This window comes from Nomascus leucogenys, chromosome 6 (genome assembly GCF_006542625.1).
Source record: "Nomascus leucogenys isolate Asia chromosome 6, Asia_NLE_v1, whole genome shotgun sequence".
Lineage (NCBI taxonomy): Eukaryota > Metazoa > Chordata > Mammalia > Primates > Hylobatidae > Nomascus > Nomascus leucogenys.
In genome coordinates this window covers 1,098,434-1,125,564 of record NC_044386.1, presented here as the reverse complement: position 1 = coordinate 1,125,564, position 27,131 = coordinate 1,098,434, and the positions used below count along the sequence as shown (strand labels likewise).

The following is a 27,131-nucleotide window of genomic DNA, read 5'->3' as shown; positions in this document are numbered from 1 at the left end:
AATTTGCCTCCGGCAGACCACAGGTCTACAGCCTTCATTCACATGTTGCACAGACTGTGGCAGGACCAGCACCCGCTGCCGGTGTGGGACGCCTGGCCCTGTAGGAGCACCCAAGAGTGGCTGGAGAGCAGGGTGTGATGCCTCTTGGACCACCCTGCAAAGGGCTCACGAGCCTGCTGAGGAGGATGCATTTGATCAGGGTAACAGGAGTCAGCAGAGGGCTTTCCAAGGACAGGTTTGCCAAGAAGCGAGAACAGACTGAGGGGGGAAGGACAGAGGCACTGGGTGTAGTCAGACACCATTGCAATGGTAGACGAAAACCGCGCCGTGAGAAGACTCTGTGGGGAGGGTAACTAGGTGAATGAGAGTGAGAGGGGCGAAAAAAGCCTCGGACGGCTCCGAAGCTCCTGGCCCAGCTTCCAGGGGTTGGTGGCCCAGGACCGCCCCTGCACGCGGCCTTGGGTGCCTGCTCCAGGCAGGCCTCCTTCTCTGGCCCAGTCTCGGCACCAATCACTGTCCCATCCGCCAGTCAGCCAAGTCCTCTGAGTTCTTCCCAGAGCCCAGCACCCTGATGCAATTGTCCCTGCTCTGAAAACCCTCAGCAATCTATTGGGTCTTCAGTAGCATCTACTCTTTCTAGAAATGTCGAACAAGGTTTCTCGATAGTGGTGCACGTGTGGCAGACACAGACAAGGAAACGGCCTTCCAGAGAACTGGCCAAAGGACGGGAGCTGCTCCAGTAACTGAAGGGCACAGACTGAGCGCTTCTGATGGAGTCGGGGAGGTCGCCGGCCCATCCACCGGCTGCCCGAGGGCCTCCCACTGACCTCCCCCAGCCGCCCTCCGAGGGGCCTTTGCTGACCTCGCCGTGCTGGGCACGCTCGGCTTTAGCGGGAAGCTGGGGGTCAGGTTCAAGGCTGTGAGGAGCCACTTCAGCCTGGGAATTTGAATTTTTTCTTCAAAAGCGCCTGTCTCCACAAGGGATTTGTACTGGGGAAAAAACCCACACATGGGATGAGGTGCCCGGCTTCTGTGAGAGTTCTGAGCACTTCGTTTTTCTTCTCTTAAGATTTTGACAACTGTGGACTAAAAGGGTTGCAGGCCTAGTGCCGGAATTCCAGTACCACCTTCCACCAGGCTCCCCACACGTCGACATGGCCCCCACTTGGTGGTCTGGCAGGCGTCGTCGGTTGGGGGCGGCGCCCCGAGGACCCCGAGGCCCTAGCCTTCCCCGGCGCCCCGCGAACGCCCTCCGCGGCCCCAACAGCTGAGCGCCTGGGTCCCTGAGAGGCACGCCAAGAGGGCGGCGCGGGCGGGTAACGTCACACATGCGCCGCATCCCGGACGCGCGTGCGCGGCGGCGGCCGAGACTCCGCTTCCCAGGGAGCCGCGCGGCGCGTCCACTTCCGGCAGGCGGCGGGGCCCGGAAGCGGCGCGCGGGGCCGGCGAATCCCGCGGCGCCAGGTCGGAGCGGGGCCGGAGCATGCGGGGCGGCCGGCGGTCTGCGGCGCGCGGCGCATTCGTTCCCCCGCGGCGGTGGCGGCGGCGCGCGGCGGCTCTCCAGTGAGCGGCGGAGCCCGGAGCGGCGGGCTGGGCGCCGGGCGGGCGGGGCCCGCGGCTGAGAGGCGGGCGGGCCGGGGACGCCGGGCGCGGGGCGCGGGGCCGCCATGTGGAGCGGCCGCAGCTCCTTCACCAGCCTGGTGGTGGGCGTGTTCGTGGTCTACGTGGTGCATACCTGCTGGGTCATGTACGGCATCGTCTACACCCGCCCGTGCTCCGGCGACGCCAACTGCATCCAGCCCTACCTGGCGCGGCGGCCCAAGCTGCAGGTGAGCGTCCGCGGGGCCGGGGGCCGGGCGGGTTGGGGTGGGGGGCCTCTCCTCCAGGCCCCAGACGCCGCCGTCCCGTCTCAGTTCGGAGCTGTGGCCGTGCGAGTCGAGATGGAACCTTTCCTGGTCCCCCAGCGGCCGGGTCTTCCGCCCTCCGGCTGGCCGTGGGATGTGAGTGCGTCCTGCGAGGGCCTGGCCGAGCTGACTCGCGACGCCCCCTCCTTTCTAGCTGAGCGTGTACACCACGACGAGGTCCCACCTGGGTGCTGAGAACAACATCGACCTGGTCTTGAATGTGGAAGACTTTGATGTGGAGTCCAAATTTGAAAGGTATGGGCGTAGGACAAAATGCCAGTGAAAGTGGCATTTGAACAAAAAACTCATGTTCAGATTGTTTACAAGTTAGCTTTCTGTATATAACATGTTTATCTTAGAAAACTAGTATTACTGAATGTCTTGAAGTGGTAGAATATCATAACTGGAGGCCTATGCGTGTCCTGTAAACATTCAGCCTGGAAGGTGACAGGTGACGAATGTCGTTTAGGAAGTAGCTCTCAGCAGAGTCTGTTGGCAGTGGGATGTCCTGCAGGGGGAGGCTCCGAAGGAGCAGGGGCCACACTTGGTGAACCAGTGGAGAGCAGACAGCTCTGCAGTTTCACTACCGGGGCCAACTTGTCTTTTCCTGGTGGAAGTAGTTCGCTTAAGTTACTTGTGAGGGAAAAGGGATGAGGATGGAGGAAGTAATTTTGTAGAAAATCATAAATAAGTGACGTGTGACGTTAGAATAGATCAATGTCCAAATATGTAGAGTACCTTAAAAATTACATCTGACATGGCCTAATTTTTTTTAATTGAATGGGTATAATTTTATTTTTTATTTATTTATTTTTTTTTTTTTTTTTTTTTTTTGAGACGGATTTGCTCTTTCCCCAGGTGGAGTGCAGTGGCGCGATCTGCTCACTGCAGCTCCGCCTCCTGGTTCATGCCATTCTCCTGCCTCAGCCTCCCGAGTAGCTGGACTACAGGCCCGCCAACACGCCCGCCAATTTTTGTATTTTATAAGACGGGTTCACTGTGTTAGCCAGGATGGTCTCGATCTCTGACTTTGATCCGCCCCTCGCTCCAAGTGCTGGATTACAGGCTTGAGCCACCGCGCCCGGCCAGAATGGGTATAATTTTAAATATGATTTGCTTCTCACAAGTCGACCACTTCCCTTCATTGCCTGGGAGGTGTCTGAGGAGAGAATAATGAAAGTTTGAGACTCATGCTGGACTCCACGCCCTCTAGGCAGCCAGTCCCTGTGGGTAGCTGGAGGCACTGGCAAGCTGGTTTCTGCCTGGCCTCTTTGGGCCTGTGACCTCAAGCCAGTTACTGCCCTCTCTCTGCCTCCATGAAAGAGAGGCCAGAAGTGCTGGCTTGGTCACCAGTCGGTTGTAGCTGCCCACACCTTTCAAAAATGCTCAGGATTCATCTGCATTGGGTTTAATTTCCCAGACATGAATACTGCCTCTTCCATGCCGGGCCCTGTACCAGTTACCAAGGACAGCTAGTGAGGTTTTCCATTTGACCTGGCACAGTGTCAGCTTGGAGGAAGTGGGGAGAATGAGCACTCTAACACAGCTCCCACTCAAGTGTCTCCAAGTGCACATTCCACCAGGGATACACAGCCCTGCACCCCCTGCCTGAAGAGAGACACTTAAGATGTCCTGGTGGAGACGTACTCTTCCCTGGGTAGTAAGGAGCCATAGATGCCTTTGTGTTTTTCATTAGAACTTTGGCTGTAAGATTTTTTTTTTTTTTTTTTTTTTTGAGACGGAGTCTCGCTCTGTTGCCAGGCTGGAGTGCAGTGGCGCAGTCTCTGCTCACTGCAACCTCCGGCTCCCGGATTCAAGCGATTCTCCTGCCTTAGCCTCCAAAGTAGCTGAGACTACAGGCGCCGGCCACCACGCCTGGCAAATTTTTTTAGTTTTAGTAGAGATGGGGTTTCACCATGTTGGCTGGGTTGGTCTCAAACTCCTGACCTCGTGATCCGCGCGCCTCGGCCTCCCAAAGTGCTGGGATTACAGGCGTGAGCCGCCGCACCTGGCCAACTGTAAGATTTTTAAGGAGAGGCCGGGCACAGTGACTCATGCCTGTAATCCCAGCAATTTGGGAGGCCAAGGCGGGGGGATCACTTGAGCCCAGCAGTTCGAGACCAGCCTAGGCAATGTGACAAAACCCTATCTCTACAACAGTTTTCAAAGTTAGCCAGGCATGGTGGCACGCCCACCTGTAGTCCCAGCTACTCAGGAGACCGAGGCGGGAGGTCACTTGAGCCCAGGAGGTTGAGGATGCAGTGAGCTATGATTGCACCCTGCACTTTCAGCCTGGTGACAGCGAGACCTCATCTCAAAAAAGAGACTTTTAAAGAGGAAGAAGAACTCATGTAACCATAAACAGGTGGAATGTGAGGTTTTTCCATGGGGCTGTAGTATGGACGTTGGGTCCTGGTGTGCGGGTGAAGAGCCAGGCGCTTGGTCCGAGGCCTACAGTTGTAGCAGCTCACCGGGCCTTTCCTCAGCTCATGCTGGATGCCGCACAGTCAGGGCAGACAGGCTTGAAAGTCAGTCCTTTGTGGCTGATCATCTTTTTTATCCTTAAAACTACAACACCCAGAAAAACTACCCACAGTAAATTTCTGAGACTCTAGTAGTGTGGGCCGAGGCACCTGGAGCCCTCGCGGCTGCTGCCCTTCCCTTCTGTCGCTTCAGAGTTGGGTGATTCAGTGTGTGTGGTCAGCTGGTATCCTGGCCAGGCCCAGAAGCTGCTTTCCATGTGGCTGCTTCAGCCCTGTGGCCTCAGGTGGGTCATTGACCTCTCAGTCTCCTGAGATGGAGGCAGGAAGTGCGGGCCGTTTTGCTTTCAGTTGTAGGCGCCCACACCTGTGCCGAGTTCTCAGGACCCCCCCCCCCCCACCCCCCCGCCAGGACTCGTAAAGCCCTGGGCAGGTGGGTTTCATTTTTAGTACTTCTGAGCTAAACTTAGTTTATTGAAACAGCTTTATAAAGGTATTTGAATAGTCTTTAGAGACAGAATATAATATGTATGTAGTGGAAATGATTGTTCTGTTTCAGGACAGTTAATGTTTCTGTACCAAAGAAAACGAGAAATAATGGGACGCTGTATGCCTACATCTTCCTCCATCACGCTGGGGTCCTGCCGTGGCACGACGGGAAGCAGGTGCACCTGGTCAGTCCTCTGACCACCTACATGGTCCCCAAGCCGGAAGAAATCAACCTGCTCACTGGGGAGTCTGATACACAGGTGAGGGTCTTCATGGGTTACTGACAACAGGCCGTGCCTCCCCATCAGAACGGACATGTCTTTCTCCACACAGGCGGGCGATGTCTAGGGCTCCAGTGACTTTGTTGGGAGTAAAGCCAAAAGCCATTGGAATGTTACTGGCGTGCATTTCTGACTTTCAGCTGAATCATATCCATGACTTTGCAGACAAGTTTTATCTAGAATTAGGGACAGTTGAAGTGATCGCTGGCATTCTTTATGCAGAGTCCCTCAGGGAGTGGGCCCTCTCAGTCTCTGGGGACATCTACTGCACCTGGTGGGATGGAGCGCTGGTCCTGTAGAGCTGGCCTGCAGCTTCTCACCAGGAGCTCTGGGGATGAGAGCGGGGCTCATTCTGCATTCTGTGTAAGACTGGACTATTCCTAGATGTTTATTCTAAGAGTGTAACTGGAGATTATGGAAAAGGTAGAGGTACAAGTTGTAGTTTGTACATCTGTAGAAAGCTGTATGCGCAAATGAAAACTGGAAGTCACTTGAGTGATCATGAACACAGGCCAAGGATAAAGCAAGGGAATTCTGACACCCACCTTTGTGTTGAGTAGAAGGTGAGATAATTTACAAAACAAGGCTGGGCGCGGTGGCTCACGCTTGTAATCCAAGCACTTTGGGAGGCCAAGGCGGGCGGATCACGAGGTCAGGAGATCGAGACCACAATGAAACCCCATCTCTACTAAAAATACAGAAAAAAATTAGCCAGGCGTGGTGGCGGGCGCTTGTAGTCCCAGCTACTCGGAGAGGCTGAGGCAGGAGAATGGCGTGAACCCAGGAGGCGGAGCTTGCAGTGAGCCGAGATTGCGCCCCTGCACTCCAGCTTGGGCGACAGGGCGAGACTCCGTCTCAAAAAAAAAAAAAAATTTACAAAACAAGGCCGGGCACGGTGGCTCATGCCTGTAATCCCAGCACTTTGGGAGGCCGAGGCAGGTGGATCACCTGAAGTCAGGAGTTCGAGACTAGCCTGGCCAACATGGTGAAACCCTGTCTCTACTAAAAATACAAAAATTAGCTGGACGTGGTGGCATGCACCTGTAATCCCAGCTACTCGGGAGGCTGAGGGAGGAGAATCGTTTGAACCGGTGAGGTGAGATGATGCCACTGCATTCCAGCCTGGGAGACAGAGGGAGACTCTGCCTCAGAAAAATTTACAAAACAAGAAAGATGGCAGCTTTCCAGGAAGAGGCTGTGAAATTGTTCCAGACAGAGAGAAAGAGAGGTGTCTCGGAGTTGATGTGGTTTTGAAAGCCCTGCTAACACCTGCTCCTGCCTCTCCTCAGTTTGCATCTGTGTCTCCTTAGGAACATCCCTCACCTGCCCCTCTCCGTGTCCCCCTCATCTGGGGCCCACATCCCTCCTCACCAGTGTCCTGAAAAGTGGGTGGGGTGATGGGTATGTGGCATGTAGCGCAAGGAGCCTCCCTTGCAGGTAGCAAATGTGAGGAGGTGTGGAAAACCGTTTGTAATGTAAATTATTGCTAAACTGTATCTTTGGGTAGGAAGGGGGTGAGGCAATAGTGTTTCCTAGGATGTATCAGATCTGAAACGAGCTAAGATTTCCCTGTCAGTCAGTGTCCCTTACAAGTTTAACTTCATTTAAGAGCCATGCATAATCCTCAGTGTGTCTCCTTTAGGCAGCCCCACATGCTTGGTGTTAGAAGCTGTCTCCCTCTCTCTCCTTACAGCCACAGGGCTGTGTGAGCTCTGGACTTGCACAGTCTTCTGCCAGGGTCAGGGGCCTCTCACCCTCTCAACTTTCTGGGCCCACTTAGTTTGAGGACCCCAGAAAAGGAATTGGTAAAGTCTGTGACCGCATGTTGCAAAGCAGCACCCCCTGGCTTCCATGGAGATAAGGATGGGGGGGTGTTTGGCGAGAGTCGGGGAATTGGCAGCTGTGGGGCCGCTGTGCCCTCTCTGCTGGGCTCTCCCCAGTTGTGCCCATGCGTGGCCATCTGTTCACAAGTTAGGGTGCCAACACTGCTGTCCGGGTGTGGTTTTTCCATCTGTGTGGCCATCTGTTCACAGGTTAGGGTGCTGACCCTGCTGTCCCGGGCACAGTTTTGCCCGTCTGTGTGGCCATTCTGTTGACAGGTTAGGGTGCTGACCCTGCTGTCCTGGGCATGGTTTTCTGTCCCAGCATTGGCCTCTGTTTTCCTCACTTAACAGCAGATCGAGGCGGAGAAGAAGCCGACGAGCGCCCTGGATGAGCCAGTGTCCCACTGGCGACCGCGGCTGGCACTGAACGTGATGGCGGACAACTTTGTCTTTGACGGGTCCTCCCTGCCTGCCGATGTGCATCGGTACATGAAGATGTAAGTGGGGCCCCAGAGCTGGAGCGCCGGGGGGAGGGTGCTGGGACCCTGGCTGTCCAGAACTCGCCAGCGGGCCACTCCTGCACCCTGGAGTCCCCTCTGTGGTGAGGCACTTGCTGCCCGGGCCTCCCAGCTCTTTCCCACTTCCTCGTTGAGGTTGTGCTGCTACCACAGGGCTGGAAGGGGGAGAAAGGAATTCAAGCTGGAGCATCCTGTCGTTTGCTCCTGGCTGGCGAAGGCTTCCATGGAGAGAAAATGGAAGGCGCTGACGGGAACGGGTTGCTTTGCTCTCCTTGTGATTTTTTAACTTGGCTCGTTTAGATTTACTTAAAAGTTAATCTTTAGATTATTACTTTAGTATCACTTGCCATCAGTTAAATACAATTATTGGAATTCACGTGTTTGGCCACCTGAGCTCACCTCATGTCTCCCATGTGTTGGGGATCCCCCCCAACTCCCGTGCCACAGCTCCGCCTCCCAGGTGGCTGCAGGTGACTCGCCCTTCCAAGTGTAGCGGCCACGTCCTGGGATTGCTCCGTGTCAGTACGCAGAGGGCCCTGGGCTCCACTGTACAGCCGTGTCCCTGTAGTTCCCCCGCTCCTAGTGGCCATGGAGGCATTTTCCCACCTGTGGCCATGACGTCGTGGGGAGTGGGTCTCACAAACGTACATATGTTGTCAGGCTCTCTGCTTCCGTCTGGGGAGGCTGTGCACTGGGGTCATTGTGACTGAGAAGCAGTTTAGGGTGGTGCTGGGGGCACTTCTCTGGGGTAAACCCCGTGTCTGGATGTGTTGATTCATTGAAAGGTAAAAGCCTTGGTGCTGACTTTGGAAAGTTGTGCTTTAATCCCAGGATCCAGCTGGGGAAGACCGTGCATTACCTGCCCATCCTGTTCATCGACCAGCTCAGCAACCGCGTGAAGGACCTGATGGTGAGTGACGCCTCTGCCCACTGGTTGTGCAGCTGGCGAGACACTGACCCCAAGACTGGCCCCACAGCCCCCGCACCCTAATGGACTGGTCCATTGCTGACATTTGACACAGAGCTTTTACCCATGCTGGGAAGCACTGCCTTCGAGTGTGTGAGGGCTGTGATGGGAGGGCCCTGGTGGTGTGCTGGGTTTGCTGTTGGCTGGCCGCGGGGTCCTGCTGAGCCCCTGGATTGACACTGGTGAAAGGCCCCTGAAAGATTGTTTATGCAGCACGTAGAGGGCAGCGCTTAGAGAGCAGGTGCATGAGCACCGTGTGAAACAGCGTCTGCGTGTGAGCTCCTGGTGTGCCATGTAGATTATTCACAGCGTCCTGAGCAAACTCCTGCTTTCCCCGCCAGGGCTGGTCCTGCACAGGGAGCCAGAGGAGTGGATGACAGCCCTTCCTCGGAGCTGGAGCCCCCGGGGTGGCCCCTGGCAAGGCGGAAGGCCTGTGCGAATAGAAGTGGCTGCTCTCTGGGCTCTGGCGCCCTGTGGTTGCAGGCAGTGACAGTGCCTGCTCTCCCAGGGTTGTTTTGAGAGGAGATGAAATGTGGCCAACCTTTGGCCAGTATTGAGACTCACAGAAGCGGTTAATATTTAATGTCTCTTATCGCACATGAGGCACTGTGCTAAGCACTTTGTGAACCTTTCTATAATCGTGGTGCTGGGAGCTGTGGCGTTGTTTCACGGATGAGGTTATTTGGGGTTCAGAGGTGAACGCTCAGCTGGGGCCCTGCAGGATCGCTGCCGTGCTCTGCTTCCCTGCGAGCCATCGCTGTCACTCCGGACCACCCACTAGGAGCCGGCCACTTCCACTTAAGGCTTTCGGCATCTCTGAGGCGGTCCCTTTCCCCTTTTTTGTTGATGAGGAAACTGAGTCCTGGGGAGAGCAGAGAGCTTGCTGGCAGAGGGTGCAGCTGCGAAACGGAGAAGCAGGCACCTGGCTGCTTTGATCTCTGCCCAGGCCCTGCTGCCTCCTGCTGACTGCAGCTCTCAGAACAGGCCCTCTGTACAGCTGTTCCCTCAGACCCCTCGCGGTCCCTAACATACTGCCTCCTTCACTTCTGGGGTCACTCATTGCTCCTATACAACCTGCAGGCTGGGGGCTGCGCAGGCAGTGGCTGGCGAGCAGGTCTGGCACTCCAGCCTCTCCCTGAATAGTTTCTCTGTCAGCCCCTGCAATTCCAACCTCTTTCTCTGTTTGCGGGAGTTTGCTGGTGTGCTGCTGACAAACCTCAGGACGGCAAGTTCTGCTAAAATGCCCCATACAGAGCTGTGTGAGCTGTGGCGCCAGCTCGTGGTCACCTCTTGTGAAGCCTCATGCTGCTGACTACTTGCAGGCATTCAGGAGACGGTGGACAGGGGCAGGCAGCTGCAGAAGGCTGCCCTGTGTGTCTGTCTGCAGATCTGTCTCGTTAGAGGCCCAGGGCAGGCTTTGCGGCGCAGCTGTGCCAGTGGTGGCCTGCGCTCCAGTAGTTATGGAGACACGTGTGCCGACAGCAGCTTTTCCCCCGAATCACAGTCTCTCTCGTGTCGCTGTTGCTGTGTCTCACTTGGGGCCAGATTTGAGAGTTGCTGTCTTGAGAGAGGAAGCAGGCAGCTGGGATGCAGCAGGTGCAGGAAGTCAGCGCCTTCTGTGGCTGGGCCCAGCACTGCCAGATGGAGGAGGCAGTGACACCCTTCAGACATGCTTGGCAGCTCGAGGGGTGCCTGGAGGCCACCGTCCACGTGCACTGATGCCACTTGGCTGCGTGGGGCGCCCTGACAGCTGCTCTCAGGACAACCTGGCACCTGCTGGTTGTGGCTCTGATTCCACCACACCCTGACACCAGCAGTGCCTGCCATGGCAGGGCAGGTGGATTAGAGCACAGCCCTCGCTGGATGTTCCAGCACCTGGAGGGTGGCGGGTCAGGGTGTGAGGCAGGGCCAGTGAGTTAGAGCACAGCCCTCACTGGATGTTCCAGCACGTGGAGGGTGGCGCGGGTTGGCATGAGACAGGGCAGGTGGGTTAGAGCACAGCCCTCGCTGGATGTTCCAGCACGTGGAGGGTGGCGCTCACCGGGTGTGGTCACTGCCCACGTGCTGTAGGGTGTGGGCTCGCCCTCGTGAACCCGTTCCTCACCCTCCTACCTCAGCACCCTGGGACATGGCCCGAAGCCTGTGTGTGTGAGGCCCCGGCAGGCTGCAGGACTAAGCTCATGGTTCTGAGGCCTACACATCCACCCTGCTGCCCGTGCTAGATTTGTGTTCCAGAAGCTTTCTGTTGTCCCCATGGCCACCCCCTGCTCTGTGCTTTAGGCCCTGAGGGCACTTTGCCCATGTGCTGCAGGGCTGTGCTTGTCTCGTGGTCTCCAACTCTTAGGACAGGCCGGGGCTCTGCAGGCCAAGCTCAGTGCTGTATGCTGCGCCATGGATTCCTAGCAGATGGGTGGCAAGCACCACCTCCGGGGCACCAGGACTTGTGCGGCTTGAAATTGAAGGGGCACGTGCAGCAAAACAGACCAGGCGCTGCTAGCACTGCTGAGCTCACGGGGTCCTGGTGGGGGTGGGAACCTCCCTGTGCTGGGACTCTGCACGCTGGGGCCTGAGGCCTGTGGTGACAGAAGGAGGGACCGGGGGACGCTTGCTGGGCCCAGTCATGGCTGACCTGGGGCCGCACAGGGATGGGAAGGGGGATGGCGGGGTTGGCGAGGGCTGCCAGGCAGCTGGGCGCGAGGGTATGAGGGCAGGGCCCTCAGTGTGGCTTTCTTCATCAGGTCATAAACCGCTCCACTACCGAGCTGCCCCTCACCGTGTCCTACGACAGGGTCTCGCTGGGGCGGCTGCGCTTCTGGATCCACATGCAGGACGCCGTGTACTCCCTGCAGCAGTTCGGTACGTGCCACACACGGCCGGCGTCTGGGTGAGGCTGCCCTGGAGCCCCTCAGGCGTCCGAGTGTGAATCCTGACACAGGCCAGGGCCTCTGCGCCTCCTGCTGCAGATCCTTGCACAGATGTTGAGTCGGAGGCTCAGCAACGCCTGCCTCACTTCTCCTTGGAGATGACCTGGTTGATTGTCTGGAAATTGGCTTTATTAAGAACATAATATGTGAAATGCCATGATTTTGGTCAAATGAACCTTAACTGTTGACGAGATTTTATTTGTTTTTTTTTTGTTTTTTGTTTTTTTTTTGAGACAGAGTCTCGCTCTGTTGCCCAGGCTGGAGTGCAGTGGCGTGATCTCTGCTTGTTGCAGCCTCCGCCCCCTGGGTTCAAGCGACTCTCGTTCCTCAGCGCCCCCACTAGCTAGGATTATAGGCGCGCGCCACCACACCCGGCTAGTTTTTGTATTTTTAGTAGAGATGGAGTTTCACCGTGTTCACCAGGCTGGTCTTGAACTCCTGACTTCAAGTGATCTGCCTGCCTGAGACTCCCAAAGTGCTGGGATTATAGGCATGAGCCACTGCGCCTGGCCTAAATTTTTATATTGAAAACTGTATTTGTAATGTTAGGTAAGATTGACGTTGCCTGTTTTATATTGTATGTTTTTTTTCCTTGACAGGGTTTTCAGAGAAAGATGCTGATGAGGTGAAAGGAATTTTTGTAGATACCAACCTGTACTTCCTGGCCCTGACCTTCTTTGTCGCAGCATTCCATGTGAGTCGTCCGCCAGGGGGGCTTGCCGCAGGCACTGGGGGGACTCCCTGGGCCCCGGGCCTCCTGCAGGGTCCCTGGACCTGGGGTTTGTGGGCACCTTCCAGCCCTGTAGCCCTCAAGCGTCCACTCCCATCACTCAGCAGCCAGCATGCCTGACACCTGGCGACCATTGTCCCAGTGGGCGATTTCTCCCGGTTCTGAAAAGGGAGGGACCATAGAGCTTCATCCACAGCCTTGGGGACTTGGGCTGTGCTGGCTTTGGGGGCGGTTTTGAAAAGGATCCAGGGTACTCTGAGCAGTGTCCACACCAATGAGATGAATAGGTGCAGGCATCTCACTCTCCCCTGCCCAGGCCCCGACCCCATGCAGAGCCAGGGGTGGAGCTGGGCAGCCTCTGGCAGAAAGTACTTCTCTTGTATACATTCTAACACACTGATTTTAAATGTAAAAAGTCAGTCCTGTGTGTATACAGTAGTTCCCCCTTACCCGATGTGTATACAGTAGTCCCCGCTTATCCTCATCCGGTGTGTATACAGTAGTCCCCTTTATCCTCATCTGGTGTGTATACAGTATTCCCCCCATCCTCATCCTGTGTGTATACAGTAGTCCCCCCTTATCCTCATCTGGTGTGTATACAGTAGTCCCCCTTATCCTCATCCAGTATGTATACAGTAGTCCCCCTTATCCTCATCCAGTGTGTATACAGTAGTCCCCCTTATCTTCATCCGGTGTGTATACAGTAGTCCCCTTATCCTCATCCAGTGTGTATACAGTAGTCCCCCTTATCCTCATCCGTGTGTATACAGTAGCCCCCTTATCCTCATCCAGTTGTATACAGTAGTCCCCTTTATCCTCATCCAGTGTGTATACAGTAGTCCCATCCTCATCCAGTGTGTATACAGTAGTCCCCTTATCCTCATCCAGTGTGTATACAGTAGTCCCCTTATCCTCATCCAGTGTGTATACAGTAGTCCCCTTATCCAGTGTGTATACAGTAGTCCCCCTTATCCTCATCCAGTGTGTATACAGTAGTCCCCCTTATCCTCATCCAGTGTGTATACAGTAGTCCCCCTTATCCTCATCCAGTGTGTATACAGTAGTCCCCTTATCCAGTGTGTATACAGTAGTCCCCCTTATCCTCATCCAGTGTGTATACAGTAGTCCCCCTTATCCTCATCCAGTGTGTATACAGTAGTCCCCCTTATCCTCATCCAGTGTGTATACAGTAGTCCCCCTTATCCTCATCCGTTGTGTATACAGTAGCCCCCTTATCCTCATCCGTGTGTATACAGTAGTCCCCCCTTATCCTCATCCAGTATGTATACAGTAGTCCCCCCTTATCCTCATCCGGTATGTATACAGTAGTCCCCCTTATCCTCAGGGGTATGTTCAAAGACCCTCATTGGGTGTCTGAAACCAAAACCTAGAAAGACTGGTTTCTTCTGTAAATATATGTATTATACAATGGTTATGATAAAGTTCAGTTTATAAATTAAGCATAGTAAGAGATTACCCACAATAACTGGTAACAGAAACAGGACAGGACACTGTGATAAAGTTACGTGGGTGTGGTCTCACTCTCAGAATATCTGTCTCATCGCACTGCTCCATGGGTAACCGAATCCACGGATGGGAAACCATGGGTAAAGCAAGGCTGCTGTGCTCTTATTGTCATCTGTGGAGCTGAGCTGCTAGAGAAGAGCCATCCTTGTGGCTGTTAGGCTGGCCTGTGGTTAGGCGGTACCCAAGAGTGCGGCCGGCACTGGTTCTGAATGCCTGGGAGTTTGGCTGCCAGTCAAGCTAAAACTTTCCAAAGCCGTACTAGAGAATTAAACAATTTTTATTAAAAGGTCAGTGTCTCTGAGGATGAGCTCATGCATGGTTAGGTTTTTGTAAGTTTTTTTTTGAGATAGGTCTCACTATGTTGCCCAAGCTGGTCTCAAACCCCTGGGCTTAGGCGGTCCTCCGGCCTTGGCCTTGCAGTAGCTGGGACCACAGGCATGGGCCACCATGCCCAGCCCCTGCGTTTTTAGCACAGTTGAGAGATGAGGCTGCCCTTAGTGGGCACAACCCGAGAGCAGGGGCACCCAGCCAGGCCCATGATCCAGGGGAATCCAGAGCCTCCAATTGCCTGTGGGCCTTTCCAGCAATTCAAGTCAAAGATACGTATTATTTCAGAAGTGCCCCTGCAAAGCCCGCCTGGGCACTCTAGGTTCTGACATGGCAGGCCAGGCGCGTAGAGGCGTGGGTCCCGAGTGTAGACGTCTATCCTGATGCGTCCTGAGGCTGAGCACACCTGCAGTCTCACGGTCACACACAAGACCTCTATCTCTGTCTCACAGGAGATAGAAACAGCAGGAGATGTGAGTTGCTGTCGTGTGTGTTCTCTCTAGCTTCTCTTTGATTTCCTGGCCTTTAAAAATGACATCAGTTTCTGGAAGAAGAAGAAGAGCATGATCGGCATGTCCACCAAGGCAGGTAGGCACCCCGAGCGTGGCCCTGCTCAGATGCTCTGCCCTGGGGGAGCTCACTGGAGTGTGCGGTAGAGGGCTGCCTGCCTCACTGCTGGCTGCAGACACAGCCCCGGGTGTGTGCTTGGCTCTTGAAAAGCCTCTGAGACCAGGCACCGTAAAGCCCAGGGAGCCACTGCGGCATTTGTGGTGGGACTGTCGGAGGCTGCGAGGCTCAGGGCCTCCAGAGGCTACACAGCTCAGGGCCTGGCTGCAGACTCTGGTGTGCATGGGGTCTGGGCCTGGACTGTGGAGAGTGAGATGCATGGACCTCTCGAGCCTTCCCGGCTGCTCATGGGCACTGAGCAGGGCTGGGGCCTCACATCTCCTGTTTTGGTTCCCTCACCCTGTTCTCCCGCTGGTGTTTCTTCCCCGACCAGCACAGGCCTGGGCGTGTGGGGCCTGCCAGGTGATGGCAGTTGATAGGCCCGTGGTGCTGTGCCTGGCAGTGGCGGGCGGTGCACAGCTGTTAGATAGGACAGTGGTAGGCCCGTGGTGCTGTGCCCAGCAGTGACAGGCAGTGTGCAGCTGTTAGGTAGGGCGGTCAGGGACCCCTGAGGCCAGCAGCCCAGGCAGGAGGCCTGCCAAGATCTGGGACCAGTGTTCCTAGCCAAGGGTGCCTGCCGTGGTTAAGGGGTCCAAGTGAGTGAGAGGTCCTCCCGACCTTGCAGGGGTGGAGGTTGTCACAGTGGGGTGGGGAGCGGCGGTCCGGACAGGGGCGAGGGGTTGACGGGTGTGAGGACGAGGAGTGGGTGTGTCCTGTTGGTTAGGAGTGAGGAGCATTTGGCTCCAGTATCAGACCCAAACAAGTTGTTTTTCTCACATGGAAAACACGCCCAAGCAGGTGGCCCTGGCTGCTTGGGGGCCCTGCCATGTTCTGTGTTGTTGTCTCCTAACCCTAATGCCTTTCCCAGCGTCCCGGGTTGGGGTGGCCAGCAGACAGCGGCTGTGGCCATGACCACTGTTTGTCCTGTGGCTCCATGGATCTGGTTCCCCTGCCTGCCCTGGGGGCTTGCGGGAGGAGGAAGACGTGTTGAATAAGCTAGAGTAGTCCTTAAGGTACAGCTGGGGAGGAAACAAATCCAGACTTGAAAAGCCACGCGCTTATCACAGAACTGGCATAAGACCTGCCCAGAAGCAAAGCTGTGCTGGCCCCGTCATCCGACCTCTGCCCACGTTCCATGCTCGTTTGCAAGTGTGGCTCAGACACGTGTTTGTGGAGCTGGTGTGGGGCCAACTGTTCAGTTCAGCAGCCTTCAAAACACTTTCCTAGCTGCTGAATGCTTCATTGTTCTTTTTAAACGGGGTGACGTGGACTGGGGAGTACCTGAAGCTTCTTGGGTGTGGTGGGTTGGGATGGGGGACTGGGGGTATGTGTGTGGCTTGGGGGGCACAGGTGGGGTCTGCCCTGCACCCCCTCCCAGCCCAACCATCCTGTCCCCAGTGCTCTGGCGCTGTTTCAGCACCGTGGTCATCTTCCTGTTCCTGCTGGACGAGCAGACGAGCCTGCTGGTGCTGGTCCCGGCAGGCGTTGGAGCTGCCATTGAGGTGAGTCCCAGGCAGTGACCTGAACTGTCTGAGGTCCATGGGCCTCCATGCACTCAGGAAAGGCTTTCAGCCCCGGGACATGAGACCTTTTGTGGAAGCCTGCGTGCTTGTTCCTGATGGCCTCAGTGTTCTGGAAGCTGTGGGATGGCAGGCAGCAGGTGTAAAGGCTTTGAACAAGTGGAGAGCAGGGAAATGGGTGTTCGGGTGGTATCAGCTCATGAGGCCCTGTCCACCAAGCAGAGAGTCCTGAGGCCCCGTCCACCAGGCAGAGAGTCCTGAGGCCCCGTCCACCAGGCAGAGAGTCCTGAGGCCCCGTCCACCAGGCAGAGAGTCCTGAGGCCCCGTCCACCAGGCAGAGTCCTGAGGCCCCGTCCACCAGGCAGAGAGTCCTGAGGCCCCGTCCACCAGGCAGAGAGTCCTGAGGCCCCGTCCACCAACCAGAGTGTTTTCACGTGCTTGAGAAATCCCACCATGTGCAAAGCAGAGGTGTAAACCGTGGGTCCTTGAGAGGCTCGTGCTGTGGCTGGAAATCTGAGCACAGCGGCCAGGTAGGCAGTGATGGAAATCACTCGGTGCCCTGTGGTCCAGCCCTGGTTGTTCGAGAGCTCCGAAAAGCCAGCCAAAAGGGAACCTCGTGGGGCAGGGCCAGCTTGGGAGCAAAACTTGAGGGGGGCTATGGCCTTCAGGGTGAGAGGGCCCAGACATCTGCCTAGCTCCTCCCTGAGGTCTGTGCCACCCCAGTGGGAGCCAGACCCTGAGGGCCCCGCAGATGGTGGCCCACCTGTGGGTAGGGGCCTGTGCGGCCGTCATGCCTGTTGAGGAGGAGCTGGATTAAATGACGCTGGGGCACCACAGACAGGGGCCCTCCATAGGTACAAGTCACAGTGCCATGCCCGGCTCGGGCACCAGTCCTGAGCTCCGTGGGTGATGCCTTCCAAGGATGCAGCCAGGAGGTGGCGGCTCTCAGAGTGGTCCCAAAACAGGCTCCAGGGCTGCCCGAGTGCCAGGCAGAAGGAGGTGGGGGCTAATTTGGGTGCAGGCAGGGTGGCGTAAAGAACCGCACTCGCATGCTGGTTTTGTTGTCTGCTGGGCGGTGGCTGTGCAGCCCACCTGACCAGGTACACCTGCCGGGTGTGGGTTAGAGGCCCAGGTCCGGCCCCCATCGCTCTGGCCTGAGCTGTGGGAGGGACAGGAAGAGGACAGTGGGCTGGGCGGGGCCGTGGGCAGCGGGTGCTACCCGTTACTGTCTGGGTCATTCATTCGGGGGCTCCTGGCCTTGGAATATTAAAGGCACTATTTCCTGATTTCTCCCCTCAGCTGTGGAAAGTGAAGAAGGCATTGAAGATGACTATTGTTTGGAGAGGCCTGATGCCCGAATTTCAGGTAGGATTTAGTTGTAGTGGCTGAACTCCAAGCCTCTCTGAAGAGTGTGATTTTGCAGCCTGCGCAGAGTAAGGTGGCCATCTGCAGATGAGTCACTGCGCACCTGTCAGGGGAGCCTCCGTGGTGGAGGCAGCACTGGTTTCTGATCGCAGCCACTCTCTTCACCTGAGGATTCCGCAGTCATATACCTAGTTCTGACCCTCTTCAGTGTAGACGGCAGCACTTCTGGGCCTGAGCTGGCCTCTGGGAGACAGGATGCTGGCTGGCCAGCACGGGTGCTTCGTTTTGGCACCTTGCCCAGAAGGCGCTCCCGAGGCTGGTGCTGAGTGGGGTCCGTACAGTCTTGGCAATTCTCAAGTGAGTGAGCCCCTGCCCTGAGCCGGTGGCTGCCCCAGTGCCTGGGCGCTCATAAAGTCCCTAGGCAGATGAGGGCTGGGGCAGAGCTGGAGTTGAATCTCAGTGCCCACGGATGGACCTTGATTGAGGTGGGGCCCTCAGCAGTCACAGGCTGAGATTTTCCTTGCTGTGGGCTGTGGGAGGCAGGAAGCCCAGCAGATGCAGCGCAGCCACTGTGTTCCACCTTGCCCCGTGGCTCGTGGCTGGCTGGTTCAAGCGGTATTGGCTGTGCCTGTGCACTCTGCAGTGTTCTCACTGAAGCAGTGGCACTGAAAACTGAGCCGCCTGAGCGAGGAACAGCAGTGAGGCCGCGTTGCCCCCGCTCGGGCTTGTGGGACCCAGGGCCAGGGTGAGGCGGGAAGGATCCGTGCGGATCCCTGTCCTCTGGGTCCTCTCCTCACCCGGTAGGGATCTGAGCGCCCTCTGTAGCGAGGCCTGGGTCAGCTCTGCAGCCATTTGTGACTCCCCTTAGTCACAGCTCAGCTGTGCTCAGATCCTCCCTGAGTCTATTAATATCACTGTGTTGAATTTCACAACAGTTTGGCACTTACAGCGAATCTGAGAGGAAAACCGAGGAGTACGATACTCAGGTAAGTCACGTGTGATTCAGGGCACTTGCATGCCAGGCAAATCCAACACCCTCGAAGACGGGGCTCTTACTGTCATTGGTCAGTGTGGAAGTCTCCTTGGAGTACGGGTCAGCCCGCCTTGAGCAGGGATCCCAAGAGCGAACACATAAAACCCAAATTTCTTACTGGGAAGGGCGGGGGCTCGCAGAGACTCATTTCCCAGTCCTTACAGGCACAGCCTACCTGTGTCACCATATAGTAGGGATATTTTCATCGTTTGTAAGTCATGTTCACCAGGCAACTGACGCAGGCCATGGTGTCTGCTATGGTTGCTGGGAACACACTTCCTGTCACCAAGGCCATAATGGCCGCAGCTGCACAGTGGCCTGGAGGAAGGGCCCCAGCAGCACAGGGCATCACCTTTCCCCATTGCTGTTGGGGGAGCTGAAATTCTCAGTTCAAGTTAATAGTGGTTTAATATTCACCAGCTTATATCTAAATTTCATGGAGTTGTAAAGCTGAAATCAGAATAGATACAGCTGGCGATGTAACTACATTACTTAGTAGGCAGTTTTTTCAGGTTTCTTTCCATTATGTTTATTGATCTGTTGTGGGTTGGTTGGTTTTGACCCACCAGAATTGATCTATTATTGTTAACTAGCGCCTGTAGTTACACCCCGGCTCTGGCTTGTGCGGTGCCCTGCCTGTGCCCCGCCTGTGCCCCTCACGCCACCCCCTGCAGAGCAGCCCTGCCACCCCGAGTGCCGTAGCTCGTTCTGTCTGTCCCTGTCGGGGTGAGCTCCATGCAGTGTGTTTACAGAGGCTTGGCGTTTGGGCCTCTAACTGGAAGCCATCTTTGTTCCCTGCAGGCCATGAAGTACTTGTCATACCTGCTGTACCCTCTCTGTGTTGGGGGTGCTGTCTATTCACTCCTGAATATCAAATACAAGAGGTAGGAGGCCGCACGTGCTTCACCTGCTGTGTCTTTCCCCTGAGAAAGCCATTTGGATGACTGAGCTAGAGCAGGGTGCAACTGGAGGGCAGACTCGGGGCTGGGGCACTTGGGCGAGCGCCTGGGAGGGGTCCTGCCCCTGCAGCTGCACACGGTGGGCTCTGGGCCTCAGTGTCCCCCCTGGTAAGGTGTAGCTGAGAGGACTGACTCCGGCCACCAGGCTTCATGGGAGGCTTGGGCCTGAGCTGAGAGGGGTCCCGGAGCCTCCGGCCTCTGCTGCCCGGACAGGGTGCTGGCCCTGAGCTGAGAGGGGTCCCAGAGTCCCCGGCCTCTGCTGCCCAGGTGGGGTGCTGGCCCTGAGCTCAGAGGGGTCCTGGAGCCCCCGACCTTTGCTGCCCGGGCAGGGGTGCTCAGCGCTGTCTCCAGCTTGAGAACCAGGCTCAGCACTGCTGCTCTTGCCTGCCGAGCTGCCGTGAGAGCATCTGGGTGTTTTCAGAGGATTTTTAATGAAGGAATTATTTTTCGTCAATTTAATACAGATATTAAGCTATGCGAGAAATGGGACTTCTCTTTTTTCCGTTTCAGCTGGTACTCCTGGTTAATCAACAGCTTCGTCAATGGTGAGTCCATGTGCTTCCCTGCTTCAGTAATAGTGTTTACAGCAGGCACCAATTTAATTGTTCTTGCATCGTAACCCAGTGTGGCAGGCCCCCCTGTGATTTGAGGCTAATCTCTCCCCACCCTGTTCAGGCGCCTGTGTGGTGCCCAGGGCTCCCCCCAGGCTGTGAGCAGATAAAGCCCTGCGTGGCTTCACAACAGTGACTGGTTCTGAGAAACAGGTCCTTGTACAAGCGACAGGGAGTGCTTATACCAGACGTGGCAGCCCCTCCATGCCAGGCTGTGTGGTGCAGCCACCTGGTATATGTGTCCATCGCTGATGGAAACAGCGTTGTGTGGTGCACGACTGTTGTCTGTTTTCTTCATGGAAACAAGTAAACCTAAGCATTAAAACAACACCATCCACGTCTGGTTCCTTAGAGCAAATGGAAGCACCAGGCTCCGGTGCACGGCGCGCCCCCTCCTGCCGATGCACTGTGGGGATCCTGCAGGGCCCTGTGCTCAGGGCTGCATGTCCTGGGAGGTCCGCCTGCCCCAGGTGGCACCTTCAGCTGCATGGGCTGCTGTGTCCATCCCCTGGCCCCACCAGACCAGCCCCAATCGCAGCTTTGTGGTCTCTTTGGGAAGTGGTCCCGTGAGCATTAAGGGCAAGGGCCTGTCTGGTGCAGAGCAGGTGGGTCCCGCACTGCTGTCCTCCCTGGTGGGAGTCCCACACCTGAGCCCTGGGGCAGGACCTTGTGGGTCAGGAGGCCGTGTCCTCATAGCCCCAGGGTGCTCCAGTGCTCACTCACTTGACCCTGTGGGCAGCAGTTACACTGATTAATAAATAAGAGCTTTGCTCTCCAAAGTTGTCATAGACTCTTGATAAACTTACCAGCCAGAAAGCTGCTTCACACCATGACAGACTGAAGTTGTCTGGATAGCCGACCTTGTTTTCTGCCCACTATGCATAGATGTGGCAGCCCAGCCCTCCGCACCTCGTGAGTGCTGTCTGTGCGTAGACGTGGCAGCCCGGCCCTCTGCACCTCGTGAGTGCTGTCTGTCTTTCTGCAGGGGTCTATGCCTTCGGTTTCCTCTTCATGCTGCCCCAGCTCTTTGTGAACTACAAGGTAAGGCGGTGTGTGCTGCCCACAGCCTGGCCCCATCTCCTATGCTGCCCACAGCTGACCTGTGCCTGTCTGTCCTGTTTCAGTTGAAGTCAGTGGCACATCTGCCCTGGAAGGCCTTTACCTACAAGGTGAGTGTGACAGCTGGTGAGGAGTCCCTTCTCTGAGCAGAGCGTGAGCAAGGGCGTCTTCCAGCCAACAGCATTACCGGGGCCATCTCTGCCCAGAGTGCATCTGCAGCCGTCCCTTTCATTGAAAAATGTTAAGGAGGCTCCTTTAAAAAAAAGCAAAGAGCTGTAGAGTAACTTCAGACCCTGAAAGACTGGGGTGGTTCTCTCACTTGTCACAGATTTGGTCTTTTTTTCTTTTTTTTTTTTTTTTTTTAGTGTTTATGTTTCTTCTTAGTACATGTGTCAAGACACAGACCCCCTGTGGCCCAGTAACCGGTGCCTGGGGACAATGGATTCAGGCCTCCCAGGCAGGAATGGAACCCCCATGGGCCGTGGCCATTCCCTGCCGGCAGAGCTGTGGAGGCCCCCTTGGCTCCGTGTGGGATTAGAAGTGCCTCAGCACTGCAGGCGGAGCTGAGTTAATGGGACATGATTTGCACTTTTCTGAAGTCAGTTACAAGCTCCCAGAGGAAAGGGCAATGCTCGGGCGGCTCTGCCCTTGGCTCTCCCCTTGGCTCTGTCTCGGGCGGCTCTAGCCTTGGCTCTGGTTTCAGGCCGTTCTCTTTGGGTTCCCTGATGTGGGAGCCTGGGCGAGACCCGCAGTGTGTCGGGTGCCAGCGGCTGTGGGGAGCCCGTGAGGGAACAGAGCGCCGTGTCTCCACTTGCCAGCTTTCTGCTCTTTTCATTGTTGCCGTGAGGAGTTCCAGTTAGTTAGTTCCAAGTATCTGCCGAAAGCTGTTTGCTTGGTTAGGTTACCAAAAACAGTAGGATTCCAGCCCCAGCAACTGGGGTTCACCCTCCTCCTGTCTGGCCCTGCAGGCTTTCAACACCTTCATTGATGACGTCTTTGCCTTCATCATCACCATGCCCACGTCTCACCGGCTGGCCTGCTTCCGGGACGACGTGGTGTTTCTGGTCTACCTGTACCAGCGGTGGTGAGTGCGGCTGTGCATGCTCGGCTCTTGGTCCATCTCAGCGGCGTGGCGCTGCTGCTAAACGGAATGACAGCACCCTGCGCCTGTTTATCCATTTGAGGGAAAAGATAATTTGCAGGTGGTGGTTTTTCCTGTCTTGCCTAAACTTGGGTTCCGGTTGCCCATGATATGTCCTGGCAAGAAACTGTTCCAGTTCTGCCTCCTCATTGTGCTTTAGAAATGCTCATTTCTATGTGAATTATTGATTAGCCACGAAAGCAAATTTGTCTCCTTAAGCTATTTACCTATTCACAGTCATTGCTATTGAGCAGAACAGAGACCGTAGCACGGCTAATGCATACTTGGCGCTAGCCTTGAAGTGTCCAGCCGGCAGTCCCGGGGCCCAGGTCTCCAGCGCTGGGAACAGGCTCTGGGCCACTCTTGGGCTACTCTTGGGCTGTGTGTCCCTGCAGGGCAGAATGTCACTGGAGAGCTCGCTCACCTCAACGTTGGCCACACCCCTTAAACCAGCCACCCGGGCCTCTGAAGACTACGTTGTGTTGACCTCCCAGCTTGGCCTTCAGGTTGAAGTCTGACGGCTAAGGAAAAGGCTTTGTGGAATTTTCTAAGCGCAGAGGCTCAGGCCCCACCCCGGGTCTCCCGCTTCCCCTCCAGGCTTACATCTGCCCTCTCTGTCAGCATTTCTAAATGCAGAAGCTCAGGCCCCACCCTGGGCCTCCCGCCTCCCTCCAGGGCTGACATCTGCCCTGTCAGTCAGCAAAAGCTCCCTCCAGCTCTGCTGTGCCAGGGTAGGAGCCAGGGATCTGGGGCTCCCCTCGGGAGGGTTGTATCTGGACCACTGCAAGCACTGCCCTCACCTCCAGTCCCGGCCCCACGTCCTTGTCCAGGGGTGGAAGGAGTGTGTGTCACCCCCAAGGCCTGCTGCCAAGTGTCTCAGAGCCTCCTGCGCTGTGTCTTTTCTCTGGCCCTCGAGGTCCCTCTTCACGTTTCCCCCCCGACCAGGAGACCACCACTCACACACCATGGCTGTGACACTTCCCTGCGCCCTTCCTAGGCCATGTTCCCCTTCAGGGCCTGGGGCCATCCTACTAGTGCAGGAGAGGGATCCTCTTCCCCCAGGCCGTCCTGGTGGGACCTGCCTAGGTCCAGGGTGCCGGTCCTTGGGGAGCGCAGTGCTCCCATTCCCGCCCTGTCTCCACACTCAGCCTCACCAGGTGTTTCAGAGCCTCTGTCCCAGCCAGCGTGAGGCTGGCATTGTTCTGCCTGTTTTACCTCTTAGTTTGGATGCAGTTGGCACATCCACACAGTGGCTCATGGCCGCCCTTGCCTAGCTCTCCAGGCCTGGCTGCCGGCTACCCACCCACCCTGTTGCTGTCTCGTGCGGCCCCTGCACTGGAGCTCCAGCTTGTGTCTCAGCAGGAAGGGCTATTTCCCTATAAGCAACACTCAATCACACGGGGCTTGGTTCCTGTCCCCCGTTCACCATTCTCAGATCTCCCAGTTGGCCTCCTGCCCCCTGCAGAGCTTGAGGTTGTCCAAGCCACGGAGCCCCGGACGCTGTTGCGCCTGGTGTGATTGTCACTCTTCGGGGTCCCATCTCAACAGTGAGCCCTTCAAGTGGCTCCCAAGTCCTCGCAGGTGGCCCGGGGCGTGCCTGAAACTGTGCTATACTCAGGCTCTGTGTGTTTCTAGCTCCAGACCTGCAAACGGTGTTTGGCCAGGATCACAGGGCCCTTGGTGGGCAGCAGGTCCGTTTCTAAGCTGAAACGCTGTACTTCTGTTGGCGGCCATGTAGAGCTGCCCCTCACACCACAGCTTCCTCATCCATACGTAGGGGTGATGTTGGCAAGGCCTCTGGGGTGCTCAGGATCAAAGGCGGTGGCAGTGTCCTGCCAAGTGTTCACAGCTGATGAGACGCGGTCCCTGAACACGGCGGTTCCTGTTCTGACCACTTGAATCTGTGATTCCACAGTTCCCAGAAGGCAGCCGGTGCAGCCTCCGGGTCGTCCCTTCGGCCAAGCTTCTCTTTCCTTGAGAGCAGCGCACTGGCCTGGCCATGCAGAACAAAACACAACTCAGAAATCCCTCCTCAGCCCTCGGCAGTAAAACTTCTGAGGATTTGACTTTTCAGTTAATTTGCTTACTGTGGCAGCTCACTGGAAAATAAATCAAGGATGCCAAGTCCTCCTCTTAGAAAAATAGCCCCTGCAGTGGGCTTTGCTGATGTGCTCATTTATGTCGTTGCAGGCTTTATCCTGTGGATAAACGCAGAGTGAACGAGTTCGGGGAGTCCTACGAGGAGAAGGCCACGCGGGCGCCCCACACGGACTGAAGGCCCTGGGCTGCCGCCGGCCAAGTGCAACTTGAATTGTCAATGAGTATTTTTGGAAGCATTTGGTGGAATTCCTAGACATTGCATTTTCTGTGTTGCCAAAATCCCTTCGGACATTTCTCAGACATCTCCCAAGTTCCCGTCACGTCAGATTTGGAGCTGGTAGCGCTTACAATGCCCCCACGTGTGAACATCTGTCTTGATCACAGAGCTGGGTGCTGCCAGCCACCTTGAACTGTAGTGGCTGCCGGCACACGAGTGTCCGGGGTTCGGCCATGTCCTCACGCTGGCAGGGGCAGGAGCCCTCGCAGGCAAGGGGGCTGTCGGATTTCCGTTTCAGGTGGTTTTCTAAGTGCTCCTTATGTGAATTTCAAACACATATGGAATTCATTCCGCATGGACTCTGGGATCAAAGGCTCTTTCCTCTTTTGTTTGAGAGTTGGTTGTTTTAAAGCTTAATGTATGTTTCTATTTTAAAATAAATTTTTCTGGCTGTGGCATTTTTCTTGACCTGGTATAATGAAAGTATTCCAGATATTTGAGTTTAACCCTTTTCCAGAAAGTAATATATGATATGGATTTATTTATGCATTAAAAGAGCAAATTTAAAGAGCCTTTCCCAAGGCTTTGAGTCATGAGTGTTCTTAAATATGTAGCATCTCAGTTTTTTAAGACTAAATTATTGTACAGAGCCATGACCCATCAGGTCAAGCCTATGTTGCCCTAGGTTGAGGCAGAGAGGGAGAAATGGAATAGAAAGATGGGTGGAGAACTGCTGGACTCGGTGTGTAGTGAAGTTTAATGTTTGTTGAAGTTAGTTTTTGTGGGGTTTGTTGTTCTCAGCTCACAGCAGCCTCCACCTCCCATGTTCATGCGATTGATCCTCTTGCCTCAGCCTCCTGAGTAGCTGCGACTACAAGTGTGTGCCACCACATCCAGCTTTTTTGTATCAATGTTTTTAGTAGAGATGTGGTTTTGCCATGTTGTCCAGGCTGGTCTCAAACTCCTGACCTCAAGTGATTGCCCGCCTCGGCCTTTCGAAGTGCTGGGAGTACAGGCATGAGCCACCACACCTGGCCTCCAAATATATAATCTTTTTTTATTCCTGGTCATTTCCTTGCTCTGAGTCTCCTTTGCGGATAACAATAGCTTTCATCCTCGTGTGTTTCTGGAACAGGCTCCCCTCTCGTGGGCCTGGCTTCCTCGTGGCTGAGGGGCTTCGGGAGCCCTGCTCAGAGCCCCAAGCCTGCAGGAGGCCTGTTCCATGTGTCTCCACGTAAATGGACGAGACACACCATTCCAGGATGCTCATTCAGGCTGAGAACCAAATCCAGATGCTCTCAGGCCATTTGCAGATGACAGTGAATTTCATGCGCGTCCGTGTGAAGAGACCCCCAAACAGGCTTCGTGTGAGCAACGTGGCTGTTTATTTCACCTGGATGCAGGCGGGCTGAGTCCGAAAAGAGTCAGCAAAGGGTGGTGGATTATCTTTAGTTCTTAGAGGCTTTGGGATAGGCGGTGGAGTTGGAGCAATGTTTTGGGGGCAGGGGGTGGATCTCACAAAGTACATTCTCAGGGGTAGGGAGAGTTACAAAGAACCTTCTTAAGGATGGGGGAGATTACAAAGTACATTGATCAGTTAGGGTGGGGCAGAAACAAATCACAATGGTGGAATGTCATCAGTTAAGGCTATTTTTACTTCTTTTGTGGATCTTCAGTTACTTCAGGCCATCTGGATGGATATGTGCAAGTCACAGGGGATGCGACGGCTTGGCTTGGGCTCAGAGGCCTGACATTCCTGCCTTCTTATATTAATAAGAAAAATAAAATAGCGTTGAAGTGTTGGGGTGGCGAAAATTTTTGGGGGGTGGTATGGAGAGAGAATGGGCGATGTTTCTCAGGGCTGCTTCAAGTAGGATTAGGGGCGGTGTGGGAACTTAGAGTGGGAGAGATTAAGCTGAAGGGAGGTCTTGTGGTAAGGGATGATATTGTGGGGATGTTAGAAGAAACATTTGTCGTATAGAATGATTGGTGATGGCCTGGATACGGTTTTGTATGAATTGAAAAATTAAATGGAATAAGAGAAGGAGAAAAACAGGTATAAAAGCTCTAAGAATTGGGATGACTCAGGACATCTGATTAGAGAGTGCCTAAGGAGATTCAGCATAGTCCTGCCAGCAAAGATTATTTACTTCAAGAGTTACGAGTGGCAGTTTGGGGATAGCACCAGGAGATATCAGCTGTGCTGGCTTGGAGAAACAGTGTAAACCGGCAGAGTAAACAAGAGCAGGGCATGTGTGAGTAGTTGAGAACAGTGAATAGGAGTATGACTAGACAGAAGATAGTAGGGATGACAAGTTTTTTGGGTGCACAGTCTAAGTTGGTCTAGTGTCTGGAATGAGACTGGAGCCTAATAAAAAGGAGCTCAAATGGGCTGTACCTTGTAGCATTCCGAGGACAGGCCTGAATTCTGAGAAGCGAAAGTGGTAAAAGTATTGTCCAGTCCTTTTTAAGTTGGTGGCTGAGCTTGGT

General features: G+C 55.3%; 1 protein-coding gene across 2 annotated transcripts; it reads left to right on the top strand.

The window, feature by feature from the left end:
• The first annotated feature begins 1,402 nt into the window (after nt 1–1,402).
• On the top strand, nt 1,403–25,213 carry CLPTM1L (CLPTM1 like). Of its 2 annotated transcripts, none has more exons than XM_030813889.1 (17): nt 1,403–1,829; nt 2,059–2,159; nt 4,944–5,133; nt 7,332–7,474; nt 8,327–8,405; nt 11,201–11,318; nt 11,986–12,080; nt 14,474–14,558; nt 16,035–16,138; nt 17,456–17,521; nt 18,457–18,507; nt 19,356–19,438; nt 20,024–20,058; nt 21,110–21,165; nt 21,249–21,293; nt 22,152–22,267; nt 24,515–25,213. In XM_030813889.1, the coding sequence occupies exons 1-17, from the start codon at nt 1,668–1,670 to the stop codon at nt 24,597–24,599; spliced, it is 1,614 nt and encodes a 537-aa protein (XP_030669749.1). In that variant the 5' UTR covers nt 1,403–1,667; the 3' UTR covers nt 24,600–25,213. The 2 variants fall into 2 exon arrangements, with proteins under 2 accessions (XP_030669749.1, XP_030669748.1); XM_030813888.1 differs by having other exon boundaries at nt 7,329–7,474.
• Nucleotides 25,214–27,131: the final 1,918 nt, after the last annotated feature.